We start from the raw sequence: 21,711 nt of genomic DNA, 5'->3' as shown, positions 1-21,711 counted from the left end.
TCTATCTACAACGTGACATCATAATCTCGTATATTTACGTTGTGCCAAAACAAAATATCGGCCTCCATGAACGAGCAAAAATGACATGGATTTCATCATCAACCTGACTCCTTTAATAGGATTTCATGTATATACTGTATATATTTTCTGTCATTGTTTATGCTGCTACTAGTATTGTCAAGATAAAAAAATTCATATATATGTTAACTGGATTATTTCTATTTTTATTATAATGAATTACTATTACTGTTTTACAGAAAGAGTTCAACAGTTGATGAGAAATCTGTTTATTCATCATCATCCTCATCCTCAGCTACATCATATTGTGATAATGATGATTTAGAGAGTATAGTACCACTCAGTTCTCAAACACATCTTATACCTGATGATACCTATTATCTAGAACCTGTAAGTTGTTTTAATCTGATACCTGATGATACCTATTATCTAGAACCTGTAAGTTGTTTTAATCTGATACCTGATGATACCTATTATCTAAAACCTGTAAGTTGTTTTAATCTGAAACCTGATGATACATATTATCTAGAACCTGTAAGTTGTTTTAATCTGATACCTGATGATACCTATTATCTAGAACCTGTAAGTTGTTTTAATCTGATACCTGATGATACCTATTATCTAGAACCTGTAAGTTGTTTTAATCTGATACCTGATGATACCTATTATCTAGAACCTGTAAGTTTTTTTAGCCTGATACCTGATGATACCTATTATCTAAAACTTGAAAGTTGTTTAAGACCTAGACCTAATGCTTATTTACGACGCCTTTAACCGTCTCGTTTCAAAGAAAATAGAATTGTACAAGGAAGCAAGTTGAACCTAGTTGACTGACCCTGTAAGTTGTTTTAGTCTGATACCTGATGATACTTATTATCTAAAACCTGTAAGTTGTTTTAATCTGATACCTGATGATACCTATTATCTAGAACCTGTAAGTTGTTTTAATCTGATACCTGATGATACCTATTATCTAGAACCTGTAAGTTGTTTTAGTCTGATACCTGATGATACCTATTATCTAGAACCTGTAAGTTGTTTTAATCTGATACCTGATGATACCTATTATCTAAAACTTGTAAGTTGTTTGAGTCTGATACCTGATGATACCTATTATCTAGAACCTGTAAGTTGTTTTAATCTGATTCCTGATGATACTTATTATCTAAAACCTGTAAGTTGTTTTAATCTGATACCTGATGATACCTATTATCTAGAACTTGTAAGTTGTTTGAGTCTGATACCTGATGATACCCATTATCTAGAACCTGTAAGTTGTTTTAGTCTGATACCTGATGATACCCATTATCTAGAACCTGTAAGTTGTTTTGATCTGATACCTGATGATACCTATTATCTAGAACCTGTAAGTTGTTTTAGTCTGATACCTGATGATACTTATTATCTAGACCCTGTAAGTTGTTTTAGTCTGATACCTGATGATACCTATTATACAAGGAAGCAAGTTGAACCTAGTTGACTGACCCTGTAAGTTGTTTGAGTCTGATACCTGATAATACTTATTATCTAGAACCTGTAAGTTGTTTGAATCTGATACCTGATGATACGTATTATCTAGAACTTGTAAGTTGTTTTAATCTGATACCTGATGATACCTATTATCTAGAACCTGTAAGTTGTTTTAGTCTGATACCTGATGATACCTGTTATCTAGAACCTGTAAGTTGTTTTAATCTGATACCTGATGATACGTATTATCTAGAACCTGTAAGTTGTTTTAATCTGATACCTGATGATACCCATTGTCTAGAACCTGTAAGTTTTAATCTGATTCCTGATGATACCTATTATCTAGAACCTGTAAGTTGTTTTAATCTGATACCTGATGATACATATCATCTAGAACTTGTAAGTTGTTTGAGTCTGATACCTGATGATACCTATTATCTAGAACCTGTAAGTTGTTTTAATCTGATACCTGATGATACTTATTATCTAAAACCTGTAAGTTGTTTTGATCTGATACCTGATGATACCTATTATCTAGAACCTGTAAGTTGTTTTAATCTGATACCTGATGATACATATCATCTAGAACTTGTAAGTTGTTTGAGTCTGATACCTGATGATACTTATTATCTAGACCCTGTAAGTTGTTTTAATCTGATACCTGATGATACCCATTGTCTAGAACTTGTAAGTTGTTTTAATCTGATACCTGATGATACATATTATCTAGAACCTGTAAGTTGTTTTAATCTGATACCTGATGATACATATTATCTAGAACCTGTAAGTTGTTTTAATCTGATACCTGATGATACCTATTATCTAGAACCTGTAAGTTGTTTTAATCTGATACCTGATGATACCTATTATCTAAAACCTGGAAGTTGTCTAAGATTTAGACCTAATGCTTATTTACGACGCCTTTAACCGTCTCGTTTCAAAGAAAATAGAATTGTACAAGGAAGCAAGTTGATCCTAGTTGACTGATTTTATATGTCTACAGTTTTACTTAACGATACATTTTTGTAGGATGATGAACAAGTTTATGGAAGTCTCGGTCGTACTAGATATTCCACTAAGTTTGACCAGGAACCACTATATCAGTACTATACTAAAGAGAAAGTCATTAAAGCAACTCACCAGAAATGTCTTGAAAGTGATGATGATGATGATGATGATCAAGGAAGTGAAGATGGTGGGTTTATTTTCCAGCCTTAAACAATATCATTCCTATTGTATGCAATTGGAACATCAGCATGAGTTAAACTATTTGCATTCAAAAAATCATGTGCTAGCTAATATAAGTCAGAATTTTGGTAGAGCAATGCTGCCAAAAACTGTTACAAAAACCATTAACTTCATGATTAAAAGTCAATGTTTTCAATTTCTTTCTGTCCATTGCTGCTAATAGTTGGTAAGAAAAATAGAAAGGGTAAGGTTGTTGTTGTAATCACAATAGTTTGTAGTTAATACTCTTTTATTATTAAAAAGATATATCATCTCTTATTTTGTAACTAATAATATGTGTTTGTTGTGACGTCTATTTTCTGATGCTTTATATATCAAATCTCTGTCAAGCTCAGTATTTCTGCAATCTGATTAAGGTACAGATCAAGATGTTTCATTTCATTCATATTTTGTGTTCAAGTAAACAACATTTCTTTAACTATGTATAATCAAATAATTTAAGAAAACATTTATGTAGCTAACTGTATGGCTAAATTGTTTTGAATTTAAGTAAGCCAAGTAGTTCACTAAGTTACCTTAACATATCAGTTTTTGTTGGTGATTGACAGTTATAAACACAAAGCCTTTTCTTGTGAGAATATTCAACTGTACCATTTAACCAATATTCTCAAAAGAAATGTCAAATTAGATGTTTAATTAAACATGCATAATGTTCAGATTTTGATATCTCTCTACAATTAATGTACTATTTCAACAGTGAAAATATTTGTTATTGTATTGTTCAGATATATTTTTATATTGACCATCATCTGGGATAAATTATCAGACAAGTGAAACTAATGTTATAATAATATATATTCTATTTAAGGTGATCGTATCTATGAAGATGTAGGTTTTAATGAAGTAGAAGAAACAAAGAAGAATTCTGATAGCAGTCTCCTTAAACCTCGAATATCTTTTGAGAAAGGAGGTTCTTTACACAGAGCTCTTTGGTGTGAAATGCCTGAAGTAAGTACTTTTTATCTGTACGAATATAAAGCTGTGTTTACACTTTTTATATGCCCACACATTAATGTGGGCATATATAGCTGTCCTGTCCTGTCCTGTCCTGTCCTGTCCTGTCCTGTCCTGTCCTGTCCTGTCCTGTCCTGTCCTGTCCTGTCCTGTCCTGTCCTGTCCTGTCCTGTCCTGTCCTGTCCTTGTCCTTGTCCTTGCCCATGAAAATTTCACTCTCAGAGACATTCATTTACTGATAACTCTAGTCAACCTCCCGAATAAATTAGCTGACATTACAAATGGGCGTATTACGATGGCATTGCTATTTGTTGAAATTTGGTCTGCTTGAAGTGAACAGTACTCGGTACTACTGACAGGTTACACTGCGTCGTGTTTACTGGGTCAGAATAGTGAGTCATCAAGTACATAATTATATATGTGCTCTCCAGACAGTAGAGCCTAAAAAACTCAGGATAATTTTTGGCAATCTAAACAAGGTAGTGAGATAATGTTTCAACTTGAATTGTTACTTAACAAAAGTGACCAAACATATAATTTATATTTTAGGTGAAAAAGAGTGGCATTTTAGCTAAAATGTCTGAAAAAGATAAGAAAATTCAAGAAGCCATGTTTGAAATTATTACTTCAGAGGCATCCTATTTAAAAAGTTTAAATATTGTGATAAATGTTTTCCTGTTTTCACAAGAATTTTCTGCTGATCATTCAGATCGCTGTGTTCTTACTAAACGTGAAAGAACTGTGTTATTTTCTAATATTGGAGCTATAAGAGACACCAGTGAAAAGTAGGTGTTCTTTTGTTTTTAGTTTTTATTTGTTCCTTGTTCTAAGAAAGAATGGTCTAGGATACTACTGAATAAAATAATGTAATTTCTCAAATATAGAACTATGTACAGTGGGTTGAAGTTTTTTAACAACCTCAATTCTGTCTCCATTTTCATAAATATGTCTCTATAATGTACCTGTAATGTTCATGTTTTCTAGGTTTTTAGCTGATCTAGAAGAAAGATGGAAGGAATCGTGTATATTAAAAGATATCTGTGATATTATTTATTCTCATGCTTCGCGCAATTTTGAACCATATATAAGATACTGTAGTAACCAAAAATTCCAGACTAAAGCCTTAGATATTCTCAAGTAAGCCAAACAATATTTTTGTTATCTGGTTATTTATTCATTTATAAGGTTTGAAGGTATTTATTCAGATAGATCCTGGTCACATGTATTTTCTTACATCCGTCTCTATGTTTAATGTGGAAAGCCATGTCAACTTCATTCATATACATTAATTTTTTGAGTTAGTGACTTGTTCACAGACTATGAACACTTTGTTCCTTGCATTAGTCACTAAAATATTCCAAAGAATTAGAAATTGTAAACTAATGCAGATTTGGCAACTATTAAAAGATTTGGTTCTTTCATTGTCTTTTGTTTTTGTATTTTTTTATTTATGACAAATAGCTTATAGAGTAATGATGGAGTAATGGACATAATCAAGCAGTATATTAAAGTATTTTCTCTTCAGTCTTGACTGTGTAGTTAATTTTATTCATGATAGATATGATAATGTATTAAAACCATTTATTTATTACAGGAAAAAGGCAGATTATCAGGAAGCAGTTCGTCGTTTAGAGTCTAATCCAGACTGCCAAAATCTGCCCATGTCTTCATTTTTACTGTTACCCATGCAGAGAATAACTCGTCTTCCTCTATTAGTTGATGCTATTTGTCATAGATTAGAACCTGGTATCACTCTTCATAAATCAGCATCTAAAGCATTAGATACATTAAATAAGGTAAGAAAATGCAGACTGATAGAAATAAAAAGTTGAAATTTCTGACTGTTTTGGTAAAAAGTTTATGAGAAAATGAATTTGTTCAAGTATTACTGCAATTTTCTAATATGACTGCTCACTTTCAATACCTCATTTGTTAATTTGTTGTCAAGTGGAGGGAGTTTTATCTTGTATACCTTTTTATACGCCCACATCTCTCTATGTGGACGAATATTGTCGGCACCCCTGTCCATCCGTCGGTCCGTCCCGTCAACATTTGCTTGTAAACGCTCTAAAAACTAGATTTTTTGATGGAATCAAGTATGTGTATACATAGTCATAAAACGAAGATCAAGTTCGAATTTGAGCTATTTTCGACTGTTATAAGCAGAGTTATTGCCCTTGCCCCCAAATCTTGAATATGCTATTACTCTCTTAGTTTTCAACCGATTTTGATGAAACTTAAAATGGATGTTATTGGACCTAAATCGAAAGGTTTGAGAAAGTTAAGTTTACTTCTGATTAAATTTAAGGCTTTTTCAAGATTTAGGCCTCTTACGTCAGTTTTGAGGAGTTATCTCCCTTTAACCACTATACAGTAAGTGCTTCTATCAACATCAATTGCTCGTAAACACTCTAAAAATAAGAGTGTTTGAAGGAATCAAATGAAATTCGGTATGTGCATACATATTCATGAAACGAAGATCAAGTTCGAATTTGAGCTATTTTCTGCTGTTAGAAGCAGAGTTATTGCCCTTGCCCCAAAATCTTGAATATGTTCTAAGTTTTCAACCGATTTTGATGAAACCTAAAATGAATGTTTCGTTTTTACCATCCGCATGCCGTGGTAGGCGTATATGACTGTGGTCCACTATCTTTAGATTGACACTATCATACTTAACCACTTCAAATCTGAAAATATTTTTATTTGATTTTATGATAGAAAGCATATATGACAATTGTGAAAAAAGATATGAAGCTTGAAACATTTCTCCTATTATTCAGTGATAGTGCTGTCTATTATGAAATTTTTCTCCTGAGATATTATTTATAATGTTGGTATACACTCAACAAATGATTTAAAACATGATAAATTGTGATAATATTTGTAGTTGGTAAAGAGATGTAATGAAGGTGCTAAAAAGATGCACCAAGCAGAGGAAATGTGTCAAATAGCTAGTCAGTTAGATTTTTCTAGAGTTAAGGTAAGCTGTAGTAACCTTTACTTTCAACAGTGGTAACTTTGAAGGACCGATTAGTCTAAACACAAGTAGTACTGATAGTAACCTTGTGAACTAATTAGTCTTGGAATCAGTAGTAACCTTGTGAATTAATTAGTCTTGGAATCAGTGGTAACCTTGTGAACTAATTAGTCTCGGAATCAGTGGTAACCTTGTGAACTAATTAGTCTTGGAATAAGTAGTAACCTTGTGAACTAATTAGTCTTGGAATCAGTAGTAACCTTGTGAACTAATTAGTCTTAGAATCAGTAGTAACCCTGTGAACAAATTAGTCTTAGCACTGGTAGTAAACTTCTGAACCAATTAGTCTAAGCACTGGTAGTAACCTTCTGAACTGATTAGTCTTAGCACTTGTATTAACCTTGTGAACCAATTAGTCTTAGCACTGGTAGTAACCTTCTGAACTGATTAGTCTTAGCACCAGTATTAACATTTTGAACCAATTAGTCTTAGCACTGGTAGTAACTTTCTGAACTGATTAGTCTTAGCACCAGTATTAACATTGTGAACTGATTAGACTGAGCATTATTAATAACTTTGTGAATGGATTAGTTTTAGCACCAGTAGTAACCTTGTTAACATATTAATCTTAGCACCAGTAGTAGCGTAATGAGCCCATTAGTCTTAGTAAAATTATGAACCCATTAATCTTAGCACCAGTAGTAACATTGTGAACCATTTGTCTTAGCACCAGTAGTACCGTAATGAGCCCATTAGTCTTAGTAAAACTATGAACCCATTAGTCTTAGCACCAGTAGTAGCATAATGAGCCCATTAGTCTTAGTAACTTTATGAATCCATTAATCTTAAAACCAGTAGTAACATTGTGAACCAATTAGTTTTAGCACCAGTTATAACATTATGAACCCATTAGTCTTAGCACCAGTGGTAAGCCCATTAGTCTTAGTAACTTTATGAACCCATTAAATCTAAAAAAAAATTCTAATTGAGGGGTGATCATTATCCTTCATCAGCAGGAATGCTTTTCGGAATGGCCTAAGATGCAAGTGAATAAATCCTCATTTCTTTCATTTTCTAAGGGAAATGAGGGTCCCCCACTCTTAACCCTGGCACTTAAGTATTTTTGTAAGCTTTGTTAGGGTCAAATTTAGGAATGTAATCCATTTAAGATCTAAAACTTACAGTTATACCATTCCTAATTTTGGCCCTATTGGACCTCTTATTTTTGAGTGCTAGACAGACTGTATTTATAATTTACCCTGATGCTCTGAACTAAAACATAATATCAGCATCTAATTGACATGTTATCAGCTTATGTTTTAATGAATGTTCTTTTATCATATCCATAAGTATGACTTGATGTATGTACATCTTATTTCAGGAATTTCCTATTCGCTCTGCTTCACGGTATTTAGTAAAGAAAGGGGATTTAGTCAGAGTCATCAATGATGGTAGTAGAATGCCATTTGGTAAAAAGAGTGGCACAAAACATAATGTAACTCTGTATCTTTTTAATGATATCATGATACTAACTAAGAAAAAAGGGTAAGTTGTTATTAAGGAATATTTCAGCCATTATTGTAGCAACAATTCTTAGTTTCCAATGTATATTGTTATGTAAGAATTCCATTTATCCCATGTGTGGAATTTCATGGTAAATGTTTAGTTTATTGGTATTTGTTTCTAGTAGATTTCTTCTTTGCTTCCTTTACATGCCAAATTTTCAAATATTTACACAAGATTATCTCTTTCAGCAACCAGTTTGTAGTAACCAATTACTGTCAACGTAATTCAATACATGTAGAAACTATAGATAATATTGAGAAATGTTCACATTTACCATTTGGAGTACCTAGTGGTTGTAGAAATTTATTTTTAATGGTTATGTTAGAGAATAATGAGGATAAACAAATGGAAATGGTTTTATCATGCAATTCACCGTGAGTAACTAAAGCAATGAAAGCCTAGTTTGATATCCAATCTCTTAATCTTGCTACTATCATGATAACTATGAATTAACTGATTTAAAGTCTCACAGACGTCATACAAAAACTACATTTGGATATGTTATATAAATATGTCTGTTTACATAAGGAAAACTCCATTTACAGTAAAAAGCTATATAATTTCAACTTAAAAGGATACTACATTTTAGAATGGACATACACATTTAAAGTTTCAAACTTGGTCAACAAGTAAAAATATAAGTATACTAGTATAAATTCATCAGTTAGGCTTTTAGGTGCCATGACTAACAATAGAATCTCTATATAAGACAAAGCATCCATTAAACTAAATAATTATTAAATAACGCTTCTAAACAGATTTCAAAATTACTAATTTTAATGAATTATTACTTAGTTGTATGGATTAATTGGATTATAGAGATTCTTTTTGTATAAACTAGTGTCCAAAAGAAACGATACAACCTGTTTGCAACGACATAAAAGAAAAACTAAACAATGCAGAAGTTTAGGATTGGTGTTATGCTTTTGAGAAATCCTTTCACAAAATCTGTACAAAAATTTCATTTCAATAAAATCTGTACAACCAATATGACAAGCCTTTAAAGATGGGTGGGGTCGAAAAAAGAACATTTCGTTAGAGCACTGATCACAGAAACAACGGGAAATGTCACACCACACTTCACAAAGTCAAGTCAGTAGCGGGTATGTCCACCGTGAACATCATTACATGCCAGAACGGACTGATGCCTTCAAACGTCTGATGATGTTGGGAGTGATGCGTTGCCATTCCTCAAGGGGACATCGTTCCAAGCCCTGGACGTTGACTGGAGGCACACGGCAACGTTGGATTTGCCGATCGAGGTGGTCCCATAAGTGCTCGATGGGATTCATGTCCGGTGAACATGCGGGCCATGGCAAAACCTATGTTGGCGTTGGCAAGGAAGTTCTGTGTCAAACTTGCTGTGTGTGGCCTTGCATTGTCATGTTGGAAAAGGAGTCCACGAGGCTGTTGCTGAATAAAGGGCACTACAACAGGCCGTAGGATGTCATCAATATAACGCTGTGCATTCAGGTTTCCACGAATTACGACAACCCTCTTTTTGATGTCAGCACATATGCCATCCCCAAACCATTAACCCTCCACCTCCAAACGGCCGGACCTGTTGGATACAGTTAGGCGCCAAACGTTCACCAAATCGTCGGTATACAAGCTGTCGTCCATCGTTTTTGAAGATGAGGAATCTGCTCTCATCAGAGAACATAACATGTGCCCAGTCCCGCCGTTGCCACCGCTGCATCAACCTGGTGATAGTGATGCATGCGCAGCCCAATCTTCTGACAAACGTCGACGTGTGTCGCTCCTTGTTGGACCATTCCAACGGCTCTCTCTCTCTCGATGGCTGTCAAACGTGGCATATCTTGTGTTCTTTTTGTTGCTGTGATATCAACTTGTCTGATCAGACATTTTATACAGTTTTTATGCACGTGCAGAACATGCTAGAGAGGGAAATGTCACTTTCACGAAATTTACGTTTTTTCCCGGAAGTGATCACGTGTTCCCGGTATTTTTATCGACTATGCTGTGTTTAGGATGTGCAATACGAATTGGCATATTTTCATATTAGACAATTCACTTAGTAAAAAACAATTTTGAAAATAAGTTGGTGTCGTTTCTTTTGGACACTAGTTTAGTTATGACACCAGGTTATCTTATCTTTTATTTTTGACATCAATCATATTTGTAATTATAGGAGTGATAGAACACGTTGGATAGATGCTGTTACATCTTCTAAGAATGTAGATGATTCTGATAGAGTGTATGAAGAATGGGGTAAGTTTAATAAAACTTTTCTTTTCTTATAGATTTTTTTTATAAATATGTTTTGTAGATGTTCCCAAAAAAGTGTAAAAATTATGTTGTTTATTGTAGATAGTCCAGTAGCTCATTGTAAAAAGAAATATGTTGGCTAGGTCAATGTATAAACAAAATATGTTGTTTATTGTAGATTGCCACAAGTTCAATGTATAAAGAAATATGTTTTTTATTGTAGATTATCCACAAGTTCAATGTATTAAGAAATATGTTGTTTATTGTAGATTGTCCACAAGTTCAATGCATAAAGAAATATGTTGTTTATTGTAGATTATCAACAAGTTCAATGCATAAAGAAATATGTTTTTTATTGTAGATTATCCACAAGTTCAATGTATAAAGAAATATGTAGTTTATTGTATATTATCAAAAAGTTCAATGCTTAAAGAAATATGTTGTTTATTGTAGATTATCAAAAAGTTCAGTGTATAAAGAAATATGTTGTTTATTGTAGATTATCAACAAGTTCAATGCACAAAGAAATATGTTTATTGTAGATTATCCACAAGTTCAATGTATAAAGAAATATGTTTTTTTATTGTAGATTATCAACAAGTTCAATGTATAAAGAAATATGTTTATTGTAGATTATCCACAAGTTCAATGCTTAAAGAAATATGTTTATTGTAGATTATCAACAATTTCAATGTATTAAGAAATATGTTGTTTATTGTAGATTATCAACAAGTTCAATGTATAAAGAAATACGTTTATGTTAGATTATCAACAAGTTCAATGTATAGAGAAATATGTTGTTTATTATAGATTATCAAAAAGTTCAATGCTTAAAGAAATATGTTGTTTATTGTAGATTATCCACAAGTTCAATGTATAAAGAAATATGTTGTTTATTGTAGATTATCAAAAAGTTCAATGCTTAAAGAAATACGTTGTTTATAGTAGATTATCAACAAGTTCAATGCATAAAGAAATATGTTGTTTATTGTAGATTATCCACAAGTTCAATGCTTAAAGAAATATGTGGTTTATAGTAGATTATCAACAAGTTCAATGTATAAAGAAATATGTTGTTTATTGTAGATTATCAACAAGTTCAATGCACAAAGAAATATGTTTATTGTAGATTATCCACAAGTTCAATGTATAAAGAAATGTTTTTTATTGTAGATTATCAACAAGTTCAATGTATAAAGAAATATGTTTATTTTAGATTATCAACAAGTTCAATGCATAAAGAAATATGTTTATTTTAGATTATCAACAAGTTCAATGTATAATGGAATATGTGATTTATAGTAGAATATCAACAAGTTCAATGTATAAAGAAATATGTTGTTTATTGTAGATTATCCACAACTTCCATGCATAAAGAAATATGTTTATGTTAGATTATCCACAAGTTCAATGCATGAAGAAATATGTTTATTGTAGATTACCAACAAGTTCAATGCATAAAGAAATATGCTGTTTATTGTAGAAGAATTACACGGTATCACACAATTTGATTGGATAACACATTGAATTCGGTTTATATCTGTGTAAATGGAATGTAAATATAAGCTCCACCCCTTAACAGACTACTTTAATCATTGAGTTTGATTGACGTGGCCACTACACAGCGTCGATGTCTTTCCTTCGAACGTCACCAGAGCAGAAATCTACATTTCACTGAATGATTATGGTATTTTCCAAATTCTTTCGAATGTGCACTCTCCAAATATCAACAAAATCATGATTTTTAGACTTTTTTCGAACTCTTCTTTCAATGATTGAACTTTAAATGTGGCTGCTCCGTCAACTTTCAAGCAGTAGACAGTAGACTATAAATAGGTGACCTACTTATTGCTTATTGGCTGTTCTCTAGGACGTCTATAGTGTGTGTATCAGTTCATTAACGTTATGTTTAAATTTTAGGTATTTAGTGCCTTAGTTTGTTGTTATTTTAGATAAATATTTAAACACGTATTCAAGTTGATTTAATTATAAGGAATGACCTGAACATTTTTTCAGTTTATCGATGTATAAACAGAAAAAACCTGTGTACATTGTATAAATTCGTGTAGCAGTTTATACATAAGTGTACACAGGTTTTTTCTGTTTATACAACGATAAACTGAAAAAATGTTAAGGTCATTCCTTAATTATCCGCAAGTTCAATGTATAAAGAATTTTGTTTATTGTTGATCATTAACAAGTTCAATGTATAATGGAATATGTGGTTTATAGTAGATTATCAACAAGTTCAATGTATAAAGAAATATGTTTTTTATTGTAGATTATCAACAAGTTCAATGTATAAAGAAGTATGTTGTTTATTGTAGATTATCAACAAGTTCAATGTATAAAGAAATATGTTTTTTATTGTAGATTATCAACAAGTTCAATGTATAAAGAAGTATGTTGTTTATTGTAGATCATTAACAAGTTCAATGTATAATGGAATATGTGGTCTATAGTAGAATATCAACAAGTTCAATGTATAAAGAAATATGTTTTTTATTGTAGATTATCAACAAGTTCAATGCATAAAGAAATATGTAGTTTATTGTAGATTGTCCACAAGTTCAATGTATAATGGAATATGTGGTTTATAGTAGAATATCAAAAAGTTCAATGTATAAAGAAATATGTTTTTTATTGTAGATTATCAACAAGTTCAATGTATAAAGAAATATGTAGTTTATTGTAGATTATCAACAAGTTCAATGCATAAAGAAATATGTAGTTTATTGTAGATTGTCCACAAGTTCAATGCATTAAGAAATATGTTGTTTATTGTTCATTATTAACAAGTTCAATGTATAATGGAATATGTGGTTTATGGTAGAATATCAACAAGTTCAATGTATAAAGAAATATGTTGTTTATTGTAGATTGTCCACAAGTTCAATGTATAAAGAAATATGTTGGTAGAGAATCTGATGAATTATCATTAGAAGTGTCTGACGTTATTAATGTTCTTAAAAAATCCAAAGATGGTAAGTGTGTCTTGTTTGATTTGTACTCACCCATAACAGTTACCCAGATAAAAAATTTACTGATTGATTTGCATAGTTTTTTTTTCAAATGGTACATGATTTATGTTTCTCTGTTATCCATTTATTTGTTTGAACTTTAACCTTACTCTTATAATATTTCAACTATATTTACAGAATAATGATTCTGAAGGTAAAATAAAACTGCTTGCTAGGCCTTTCCCCCTTTTTTCTTTTTTATTGAATAGAAAGTAAAAGATTTACATAATTTGAAGAAAAATCTTTTCAGTTCCTGTATGACAGCAGAACACTTTAAAAAACATTTCTACAAAAACTTTTTACTGTATTAAAATTTTTGGAATAGAACATTAGAAAAGAAATTTTATTTCAATTGAATGATCATATCGTTTAAAATAAATTTGATGATTGCTTATTATATGTCCCATATTTGCTATCTCCCCTAATAGCTTTGAAGTTTAATCTTTTAGTGAGTCTGTTATTTGTAATGTTACAATTTGAAGGATAAATATTATTATTTAGAATTTTAAATGTTTAAAAGTTTAATAAATTATATCATTTTGTCAATTCGAAATTTATGATATTTATAACAGTGTTATGAGTTGAATGAAAATTTTAGGAATGTTTGAAGGGGAACGAATCCATGATGGTGAACGTGGCTGGTTTCCTGTTGATCATACAGAAGAAATTTTAAATTCTCACGTTAGAGCTCGTAATCTTAAGATGCGTTACAGACTGTTAATTAAAGCTTCTGAAGAATACAAGAGAGACAGTAGGGCCTAGCCACTGGAATGAAGTTTGAAGAAAAACAAAGAGTATTGAAGATGTTGTGTTTGCTGGATCAAACAAGACCTTATAATGTTTCCTTAAAACTCTGTTTAGAAATTAAGGAGTTAGATTGATCCATTATACATTGCAGGGACAGTATATATATATAACCTTATAACTTACACCATTTTATTATATTTTTGCTTAATTAATTGTGGCATATAATATTCATATATAGAAAAATCTACTAAATTCACATCACATTTCAGAAATTTTCAATATCTGAACATATTTAATATGTTTTTCAGAAATTTTGATATATCAAGTTTTATCATTGCTTTATGAACCTATTCATTATGCTTCAATGACATGTGATGTAATTGATCTATATGCTTAATTGATTCATGCTTAAATTATGGTGCTTTAAATGTTAATACCACACAATAATCATGCTTTATTTATACTTATCATTTTATGTACATTGAACATGAATATGTATCCATTTTAGTTTCACTATAAGTGTACTTATGAATTCTGTATATTGCTTAAACATAGTCATTTTTGTTATTGGTGAATTTTAGAATTGGAATTCATGATCACTGCCTGTTAATCTCATTGATATTTTTATTAATTCATGCTATGAAGGTAATAAAAATAGTTTAGCAAAGTCAATGTTGAAATTTCATTCATAGTGTTGATGCTCAATATGTTTTCTGCAAAAGAATATTAAACTTAGATTAGATGATGATGATAAAACATTTGTAATTTTCAAAACCTAAAATAATGAAAAAATAATTGTAATTAAGCAATATGGCAAATAATAAGTTAATTTCATACTTTTTTTTATAAGAATTTACACACTTTGATCTCTGGCTCATATTAAAAATTTGACATGTTGTAGATCTATGGAAGTCAATGACAATATATTTAGATAATATGTATTTGAGAATTTAAATGTTCAATAGATCTGATAGTGCAATAGACTGTTCAATACAAACAGTTGATCTTTTGGGTTTTCTTATATATTTCAATGCACTGATTAATGGAGTCAGTATTTAATTAGTTGGATAAGTTAGACAGTCTAAAGCTGAAAGATGATATTGAGTTATAGGCAATTATTGTCTTGATCTGGCAAATGCCTATTTTAGGGCATTTTATAATCCTATGTATAACAGATTCTAAACAGGCAATTTAATAAAAATTAGGTTGAAGGATTCATGTAAATATTGCTTATTTCAATAGGTCTTAGTAATTGAGTGTATATGATTTATCAATGTAGTAGGTATATAAACCTACTTTTAGATGATGGCATAATGTTAATACATCACTTTTATATCATCTTTAATGATTTGTTGATTAGTGTACATTTGTTGATAATTGTATTTAACTTCGTGAAAATCTTCAATATAAATTTATATAGAACAGATTTCATTAGATATAGAACTTATATAACATTGCGAACAGATCATAACAATATTTGTTTATCTTGAAGAAAAAATATTTCGAAGCTGCACATTCCTTGTTCAATAATATTGAAACTATTTTATAAGATCTGTATACAATCCTAAACCAAAGATATTCAACTAATGAAAATAAACCATTTTTATAGATAAATCATATCTTAAACACATATCATTATGTAATACTACCAAATTTATACTTTTATAATATAATTTAACCACACTCCAAATAACTTTATTTCTTTTATAAACTAATTAATAGATAATGATAATCTTTCAAAACATATTCATGTTCACATAAGTATTTCACACAAAATATTTGACTTTACTTAAATATATTTGATTTGAATAAACTTGTACATCTGGTGATCCATAAATTATTCAGCAAGTAATGAATGCTTCAAAAATCTGGTTGAACTTAAAATGTAATATAAAGACAATGTTGTTAATAAAAAAAACTATAATTGTTTATATTTAAACTTACACATTGTTCAATAGTAGTAATCAGTCATTCTTTGTTTATTATTTATCTTATATTTGTTATTATTGTTTGTTTATTGGTCAATATTGTTTACATTCCACTCAATACCATATTCTATATTAATTTGACAGTCATGTCACACATTAGTTTTGTGCTCATTTGGTAATATTTTAAAACATAAACACAATATACATACTTTTGAGATAAAATAAAAGGTAATTGAAACTAATTAACGATTTCTGCATTTAGTTTATGTTTTGATGTGTGGCCAGATGTGCACAAAGTTCTTTGCTCCACTATATACCATAGAAAAAAATGTTCTATGAATGATCATTTATACAAATAATACATAATGTATAACATACAATAGTTTTTAGTGTTGGAGAGCCAAATATTCTAATATACCCATCACATTAATATTACAATATTGTTTTAGTGTTATCTTAAGATTTTAATAAAGGTGACAAGTGAAGAAATACCAGAGCTCAATGTTAGTCATAATGACATTTTACCAACTAGAGACAAGGACTGTCACTATTTCATTACATTTTGATTAATTTTATATTTTCATCAATGCCATGACATATATTGTGCCATTGTCATACATGTAATCTTACATTCCTATTTTAAATTATATTATTATAGAATAAAGGGAAACCTAGCAACACTTATATTTTTAAAAAGAATAAGCTTTTAATTTGATCATAGATTGTTCTTTTTTTTTTAAATACCAGAATTCTGAATTAAAACCAAAATGGCTACCAATAAATAAAACTAGATGAGGAAATTATATGTACAATAAGAAAGTATTAGTAATTGTGTTCATTTTTTTAGTTAATAATTTATAATATTTCTCCATGTGCTTTCATCTATCATTCTCTAAATCTTTCATTTCTATTCTAGCTGTAGTCCATTTATGTTGTTTTGTAGCTCCTGTATTTGTAAATGTTGAAATATATCTTCTGTCAACAATAATACGCAATCAGTATAGTGATTCACAAATAACTTTATAGTTGACACATTAGGAAAATACAGTTAGTGTCAGATATTTCTACTCAACCAGGTTTGATTCAAGCAGTCCATTTTATTTTTTAAGTAGTTTTATTAATTAGTCTGTAGAATATGTATTACTATTATTCTACAGTAAAGTGGACTGCTCATATTTGCACCTAGATCAGAAAGATCTTGTTAGAACTATAGATTCATTGATATTTCAGTCAGACATTAATTTTATAAGGTTACTATAATCTGTAAAACATAATTGATATTTTATGTTAAGTATTTTTGTTGTTATCATTTTTTATGGCTATTAATGTTTTGTATATTATATTCCTGTATACAAATATACTATCAGTATATGGAATAAAAAAAAAGTCTTTTGCTAATGTACATTTTGTTATCAATTCAGATGAGGAAATATTAATTTTTGAGCGAGCGAATGATGCAGAATAATGTCAACATCATCCTAGGCTACTGTCTCGGCTGATCAGAAACAACTAATTCTTCATTAGTATCTTTTTAGTGACTTTGCAAACTTAGGTTGTTGTACAATTTTGAAACCCCCATTTCTGAAGAAAAGCTCTCCTGTTGATTTTTTTTTGTTTTTTTTTTTATCTGAAATGCATATCAATAGCATGGGGCTCCAGTCAACAAAATGTCATTTGCTTTCTATTTCATCAGAGAGGAATTTAAAACTTAGATCTTGCCACTTTTGAAAAATAAAAAGATATTCAGTTTCTTATTATGCTCTATAATTTAAATAAAAATTACAATCATTTTATCAACAATAACTCACACTGACTAGCACCTCAATCATGGAAGACATTGACCAAATAGTAATCTTCTTTTTAATACACAAGTCAATTCATTTCTTCTTTTTATGTTCCACTGGACTACTTTCATTAAAAGCAGAACTGAATAATAGTCCTAAAATTATTACTCCATGACAAACATGTAACATTGTACTACTTTCCACCGTGGAAGGATAAGTATTCCATGATAATTCCATTACGCCTAATGTAAGCATTCTGTGGAGAAAAAAAGTAAATTAAGAAAATTTTCTGATGGCTTCATATTCTTTCTTCTTGTTGATCAAAATAAAACTTGCACAAAACTAGGTTCTTAAAAATGCTCCAAAAGTGACATGGACTTTCATTGCCAGAATATTAGTGATAATCTTAAAGATGATTTGAATGCAATACAGTGAGATAGAAAAGTTGAAACTCACCTAATAACTGTAGGTAAAGGTGTGGACCATAATAAATAATGTAAACCATGAAAATACCAAATATAAAACTGGTAATGTAATGATCTACTAAAACTCATTCCAATTAAATTCACTGTTAGTAATGGTAATAAAATTTCTATTTATTCAAGTTAAGGCCATACATTCTATTATTTTTCATCAATATCAGATATGCAGTATGTATTCACAGGTTAATTTTGATGCATATTGGCAATAACTCACAATATGTATATCAGAAATTTAATAAACTCTAACTCATCTGATATATTGGTGATGCATACCAGGTTTCAACAAAATCAAACGCAAACTGTGGTATCTTTTGTGTCCAGATCAAAAATTGATAGAACGATAGATTGTGAGGCACTATCACCTGTCCAAATTTCCTGTCATAGAAAAGGATACGGTTAGCATTTAATCTTCTTTTATAAGGTGACATCCATATACTGAATGATACATTAGGATATAGTCTGCAATAAAATAATTAGTCAACATAAAATCTTGTTTTTGATCGGCTTTAGACTGTTAAACAGTTCTGAATTTAACAGTCAAACTCAAAACTTTAATGATCAGAGGGTTGTATTTAAAAATCTAAAAGACCTAAGTACTAAATCATAGTCTACAGAATAGCTGGATATGGAAAAAACAGAACAGCACCAGTTGCATTGTCATATGTTATATCTACATCCAGCAAAAATCAATGAAATTTTTGACTTTAATAGTTCGCTATTAAAGTACTTACTTTCTGAATTTGATAAAAATAAATATCAATAACAGCAAAATATGGCTAGCTAGTAAAGCCAACTGGAAATTACGATTTAAAAATACTTCTTCTTGTATCAATCTCCAATTGACTGTCCATTTATAGAAAAACTGACGTCCCAGATCAAATGATCTCATAACATATCCTACAGCATTTACTTTTAAAAAAGGAATTGCCAGTAATACCTGAAGATAAAATTACTCATAAATTAAATCCATTTCCCTCTTGCTTTAGACTTCATAAGATATCCAGAGCTGTGTATGACACAAAACAGTACAATGTGATAGAACTTGGCTGATCAATAATATAGGTATATACAACCACCTACCTGGGGCAAGGCACAAACAGTTAGATGTTTGATAGTACCTAATGTACCTTGTGATATCATTAATAATATAAACAAAGCTGGACTAAATAGTAACAAATTCATCTTGATAGAAACTCCTAAACTATAACAAATAAATAATAAATCATTATACATGTAGTTTCATTATGACAAAATCTGATGATCTTGCTCACTATGTTGCAGAGTATATTTATTGAAAGAAATCATTTAATGATCATCCACTTTTTTCAGGCAACATTCCAAAGCACAAAACACAATTGTTTTATTGCTTGAAGATTATTCCAAGTTTATATGTTGCAATCGCATCACAAGATTAGTAAAGAAATATCTAACTCACTGAGCTTCAGCAGCCAGAAAAAAGTAAAAATTTTCAATTTGTAAAATTTTGAAAATCTTTTACCTATACATAAGACATCCAAGTGTCCAATGTTGTCTGATAAATAAATCTATAGCTATATACATAAATAACATAGCTACTGGATCATTGAATAGTCGTAGTATATAGATAGAGTGTATTCTATATGATGCACAACACATAAAGCAGAATGCATATGGTGGGACCTGAAAATAATGTAAAATTAATTGTGACCAATTTTGTAGGAATTTTATATTATTTCGCCCAAGAAAAAGAGTATATTAACAAAATGTTCTGATAAAAAGGATATTACCAATCCTTCAAAATGGAATTACACCAATAAATCTAGATCATGTGATTAATATTCTATTTGTATTTTTGAGTTTTTAAAGTGACTTGCCATGTATAGAATTATCTCAGACTCATTTCCGTTTTTAAATAGCACCAATCTCATTTCCATGCCCACAAAACGAAGTGCAGTGGGCTTAGTTTAATACGGGTTAATAAGACCATGTCAAGACCAGTATTTATGATACGATGCAATATCATATACTTACTCTTCTTGCCCACCGATATATATCAAACACAACTAATAAGGTCAGGATATATAAGATAGCAAATATATACTGAGCTAATCTGATATTTACTCCATGATCTGTTATATAATATAAAGCTGTATAGATATAAACAAAACCTGCAGGATATCTATAAAAAATATAAGAAAATACAACACTTCAAGGTATCCATTGCACTCTAATCCATTTTTTTGTAACATTTTTGTCTAATGCATGATTTTTCCCAAAGTAGATCATTGTTACAATGTAAATTAGACAGACTGTACTGTGTCCCAATTCATTCTTAAAGATTTAAACTTGAAAAATCAAAATTGAAGATTTGAGGCTCAAGTTGGGATCTGATCATCTGATTTGTGATTGTGTCAGCTGTTTAAAATCTCCATATAGGTGTTACTGCATTCTGAACATCAATTTTTGATTCAAGGGCTGCAATTTTTTTGCTCAATGTAAATATCTGCCCTGTAATCTTACACTAATGGTCCTGTATCTCCCTTTAATAACATATAATCATAGGTGCCATTTATAAAGCCTTCCACCTCTTGCATGTAAGCTCTCCAATCAATTTCAGTATCTATTGGAATGAAAATAAAATATATTTAACAAAACAGGTGATTATTTATTTTTTTTTTGGTACCAGTCCTTTATTTAATTGCCAGAAAATGTAATGATAGAGGTGTTAGCCTACTGTCTTGAGCATAAACAAATAGGCTGTGTAGCAAAATTCAATACATTGTATACTTATTATATAGGCCTAACCCTTTATTCCATACAATACACCTAGGCTAATGCTTCTATAAGAGAGTATCTCTTATAAAAGCTTATACTAAAAGGTATGCAATTGTACACAATTATAAGAATAACAGGCCGTGTTCTTGAAGAATATCACTATGTGCAGAGAGAAATACTAGGCTTACTAAAACTCTGAAGACTGAGACCCATGGTCATGCTTAGTGGTGGGTTATGATAATGATACTGAAGTCCTTGAATTTTTTAAAATTCATTTTAATATTTTAGATTTAGGTCTTAATATGACTGAGTTACCTCCCCTAGATATCATGTGTGAGGATTTGTTTACATTGTACTTACACTTTATTTTGTGAATAACCAAAACATTGACCACGATTTCTGACATCAGCATAAGAAACATGGCAGGAATAGCATAATTGGGGTCGAAAATGAATTTCTTGAACCGAGATAGTGCAGATTTCTTAGAATCTTTTTCGGTAATTTTTTTCACGGAGGCTGCCATCTTGGAATTGG

General features: G+C 30.4%; 4 protein-coding genes across 4 annotated transcripts; 2 read left to right on the top strand and 2 right to left on the bottom strand.

Moving 5' to 3' along the window:
- Positions 1 to 1,423: 1,423 nt before the first annotated feature.
- Positions 1,424 to 1,609, bottom strand: LOTGIDRAFT_113415 (hypothetical protein; the record flags this gene model as incomplete). The annotated part of the gene is made up of 1 exon (XM_009051631.1): positions 1,424 to 1,609. A coding segment is annotated over one exon (186 nt), but the record flags the coding sequence as incomplete, so codon positions are not given.
- Positions 1,610 to 4,299: 2,690 nt separating this feature from the next.
- Positions 4,300 to 8,216, top strand: LOTGIDRAFT_113594 (hypothetical protein; the record flags this gene model as incomplete). The annotated part of the gene is made up of 5 exons (XM_009051630.1): positions 4,300 to 4,475; positions 4,675 to 4,827; positions 5,285 to 5,486; positions 6,578 to 6,670; positions 8,049 to 8,216. 5 exons carry the CDS (start codon positions 4,300 to 4,302, stop codon positions 8,214 to 8,216), a joined length of 792 nt encoding a protein of 263 aa, XP_009049878.1.
- Positions 8,217 to 13,322: 5,106 nt separating this feature from the next.
- On the top strand, positions 13,323 to 15,253 carry LOTGIDRAFT_186775 (hypothetical protein; the record flags this gene model as incomplete). The annotated part of the gene is made up of 2 exons (XM_009051629.1): positions 13,323 to 13,446; positions 14,081 to 15,253. 2 exons carry the CDS (start codon positions 13,326 to 13,328, stop codon positions 14,242 to 14,244), a joined length of 285 nt encoding a protein of 94 aa, XP_009049877.1. The 3' UTR covers positions 14,245 to 15,253.
- A 2,654-nt stretch (positions 15,254 to 17,907) lies between these two features.
- LOTGIDRAFT_231054 (hypothetical protein) lies at positions 17,908 to 21,711 on the bottom strand. Its single transcript, XM_009051628.1, has 9 exons — positions 21,538 to 21,711; positions 20,923 to 21,022; positions 20,434 to 20,581; positions 19,922 to 20,082; positions 19,504 to 19,624; positions 19,155 to 19,360; positions 18,818 to 18,882; positions 18,398 to 18,533; positions 17,908 to 18,197 (listed from the first exon to the last, which is right to left on the bottom strand). Exons 1-9 carry the CDS (start codon positions 21,698 to 21,700, stop codon positions 18,035 to 18,037), a joined length of 1,263 nt encoding a protein of 420 aa, XP_009049876.1. The 5' UTR covers positions 21,701 to 21,711; the 3' UTR covers positions 17,908 to 18,034.

The sequence above is a fragment of the Lottia gigantea genome, assembly GCF_000327385.1.
Source record: "Lottia gigantea unplaced genomic scaffold LOTGIsca_17, whole genome shotgun sequence".
NCBI classification, from domain to species: Eukaryota; Metazoa; Mollusca; class Gastropoda; family Lottiidae; genus Lottia; species Lottia gigantea.
This window is presented reverse-complemented; position numbering and strand designations above follow the sequence as displayed.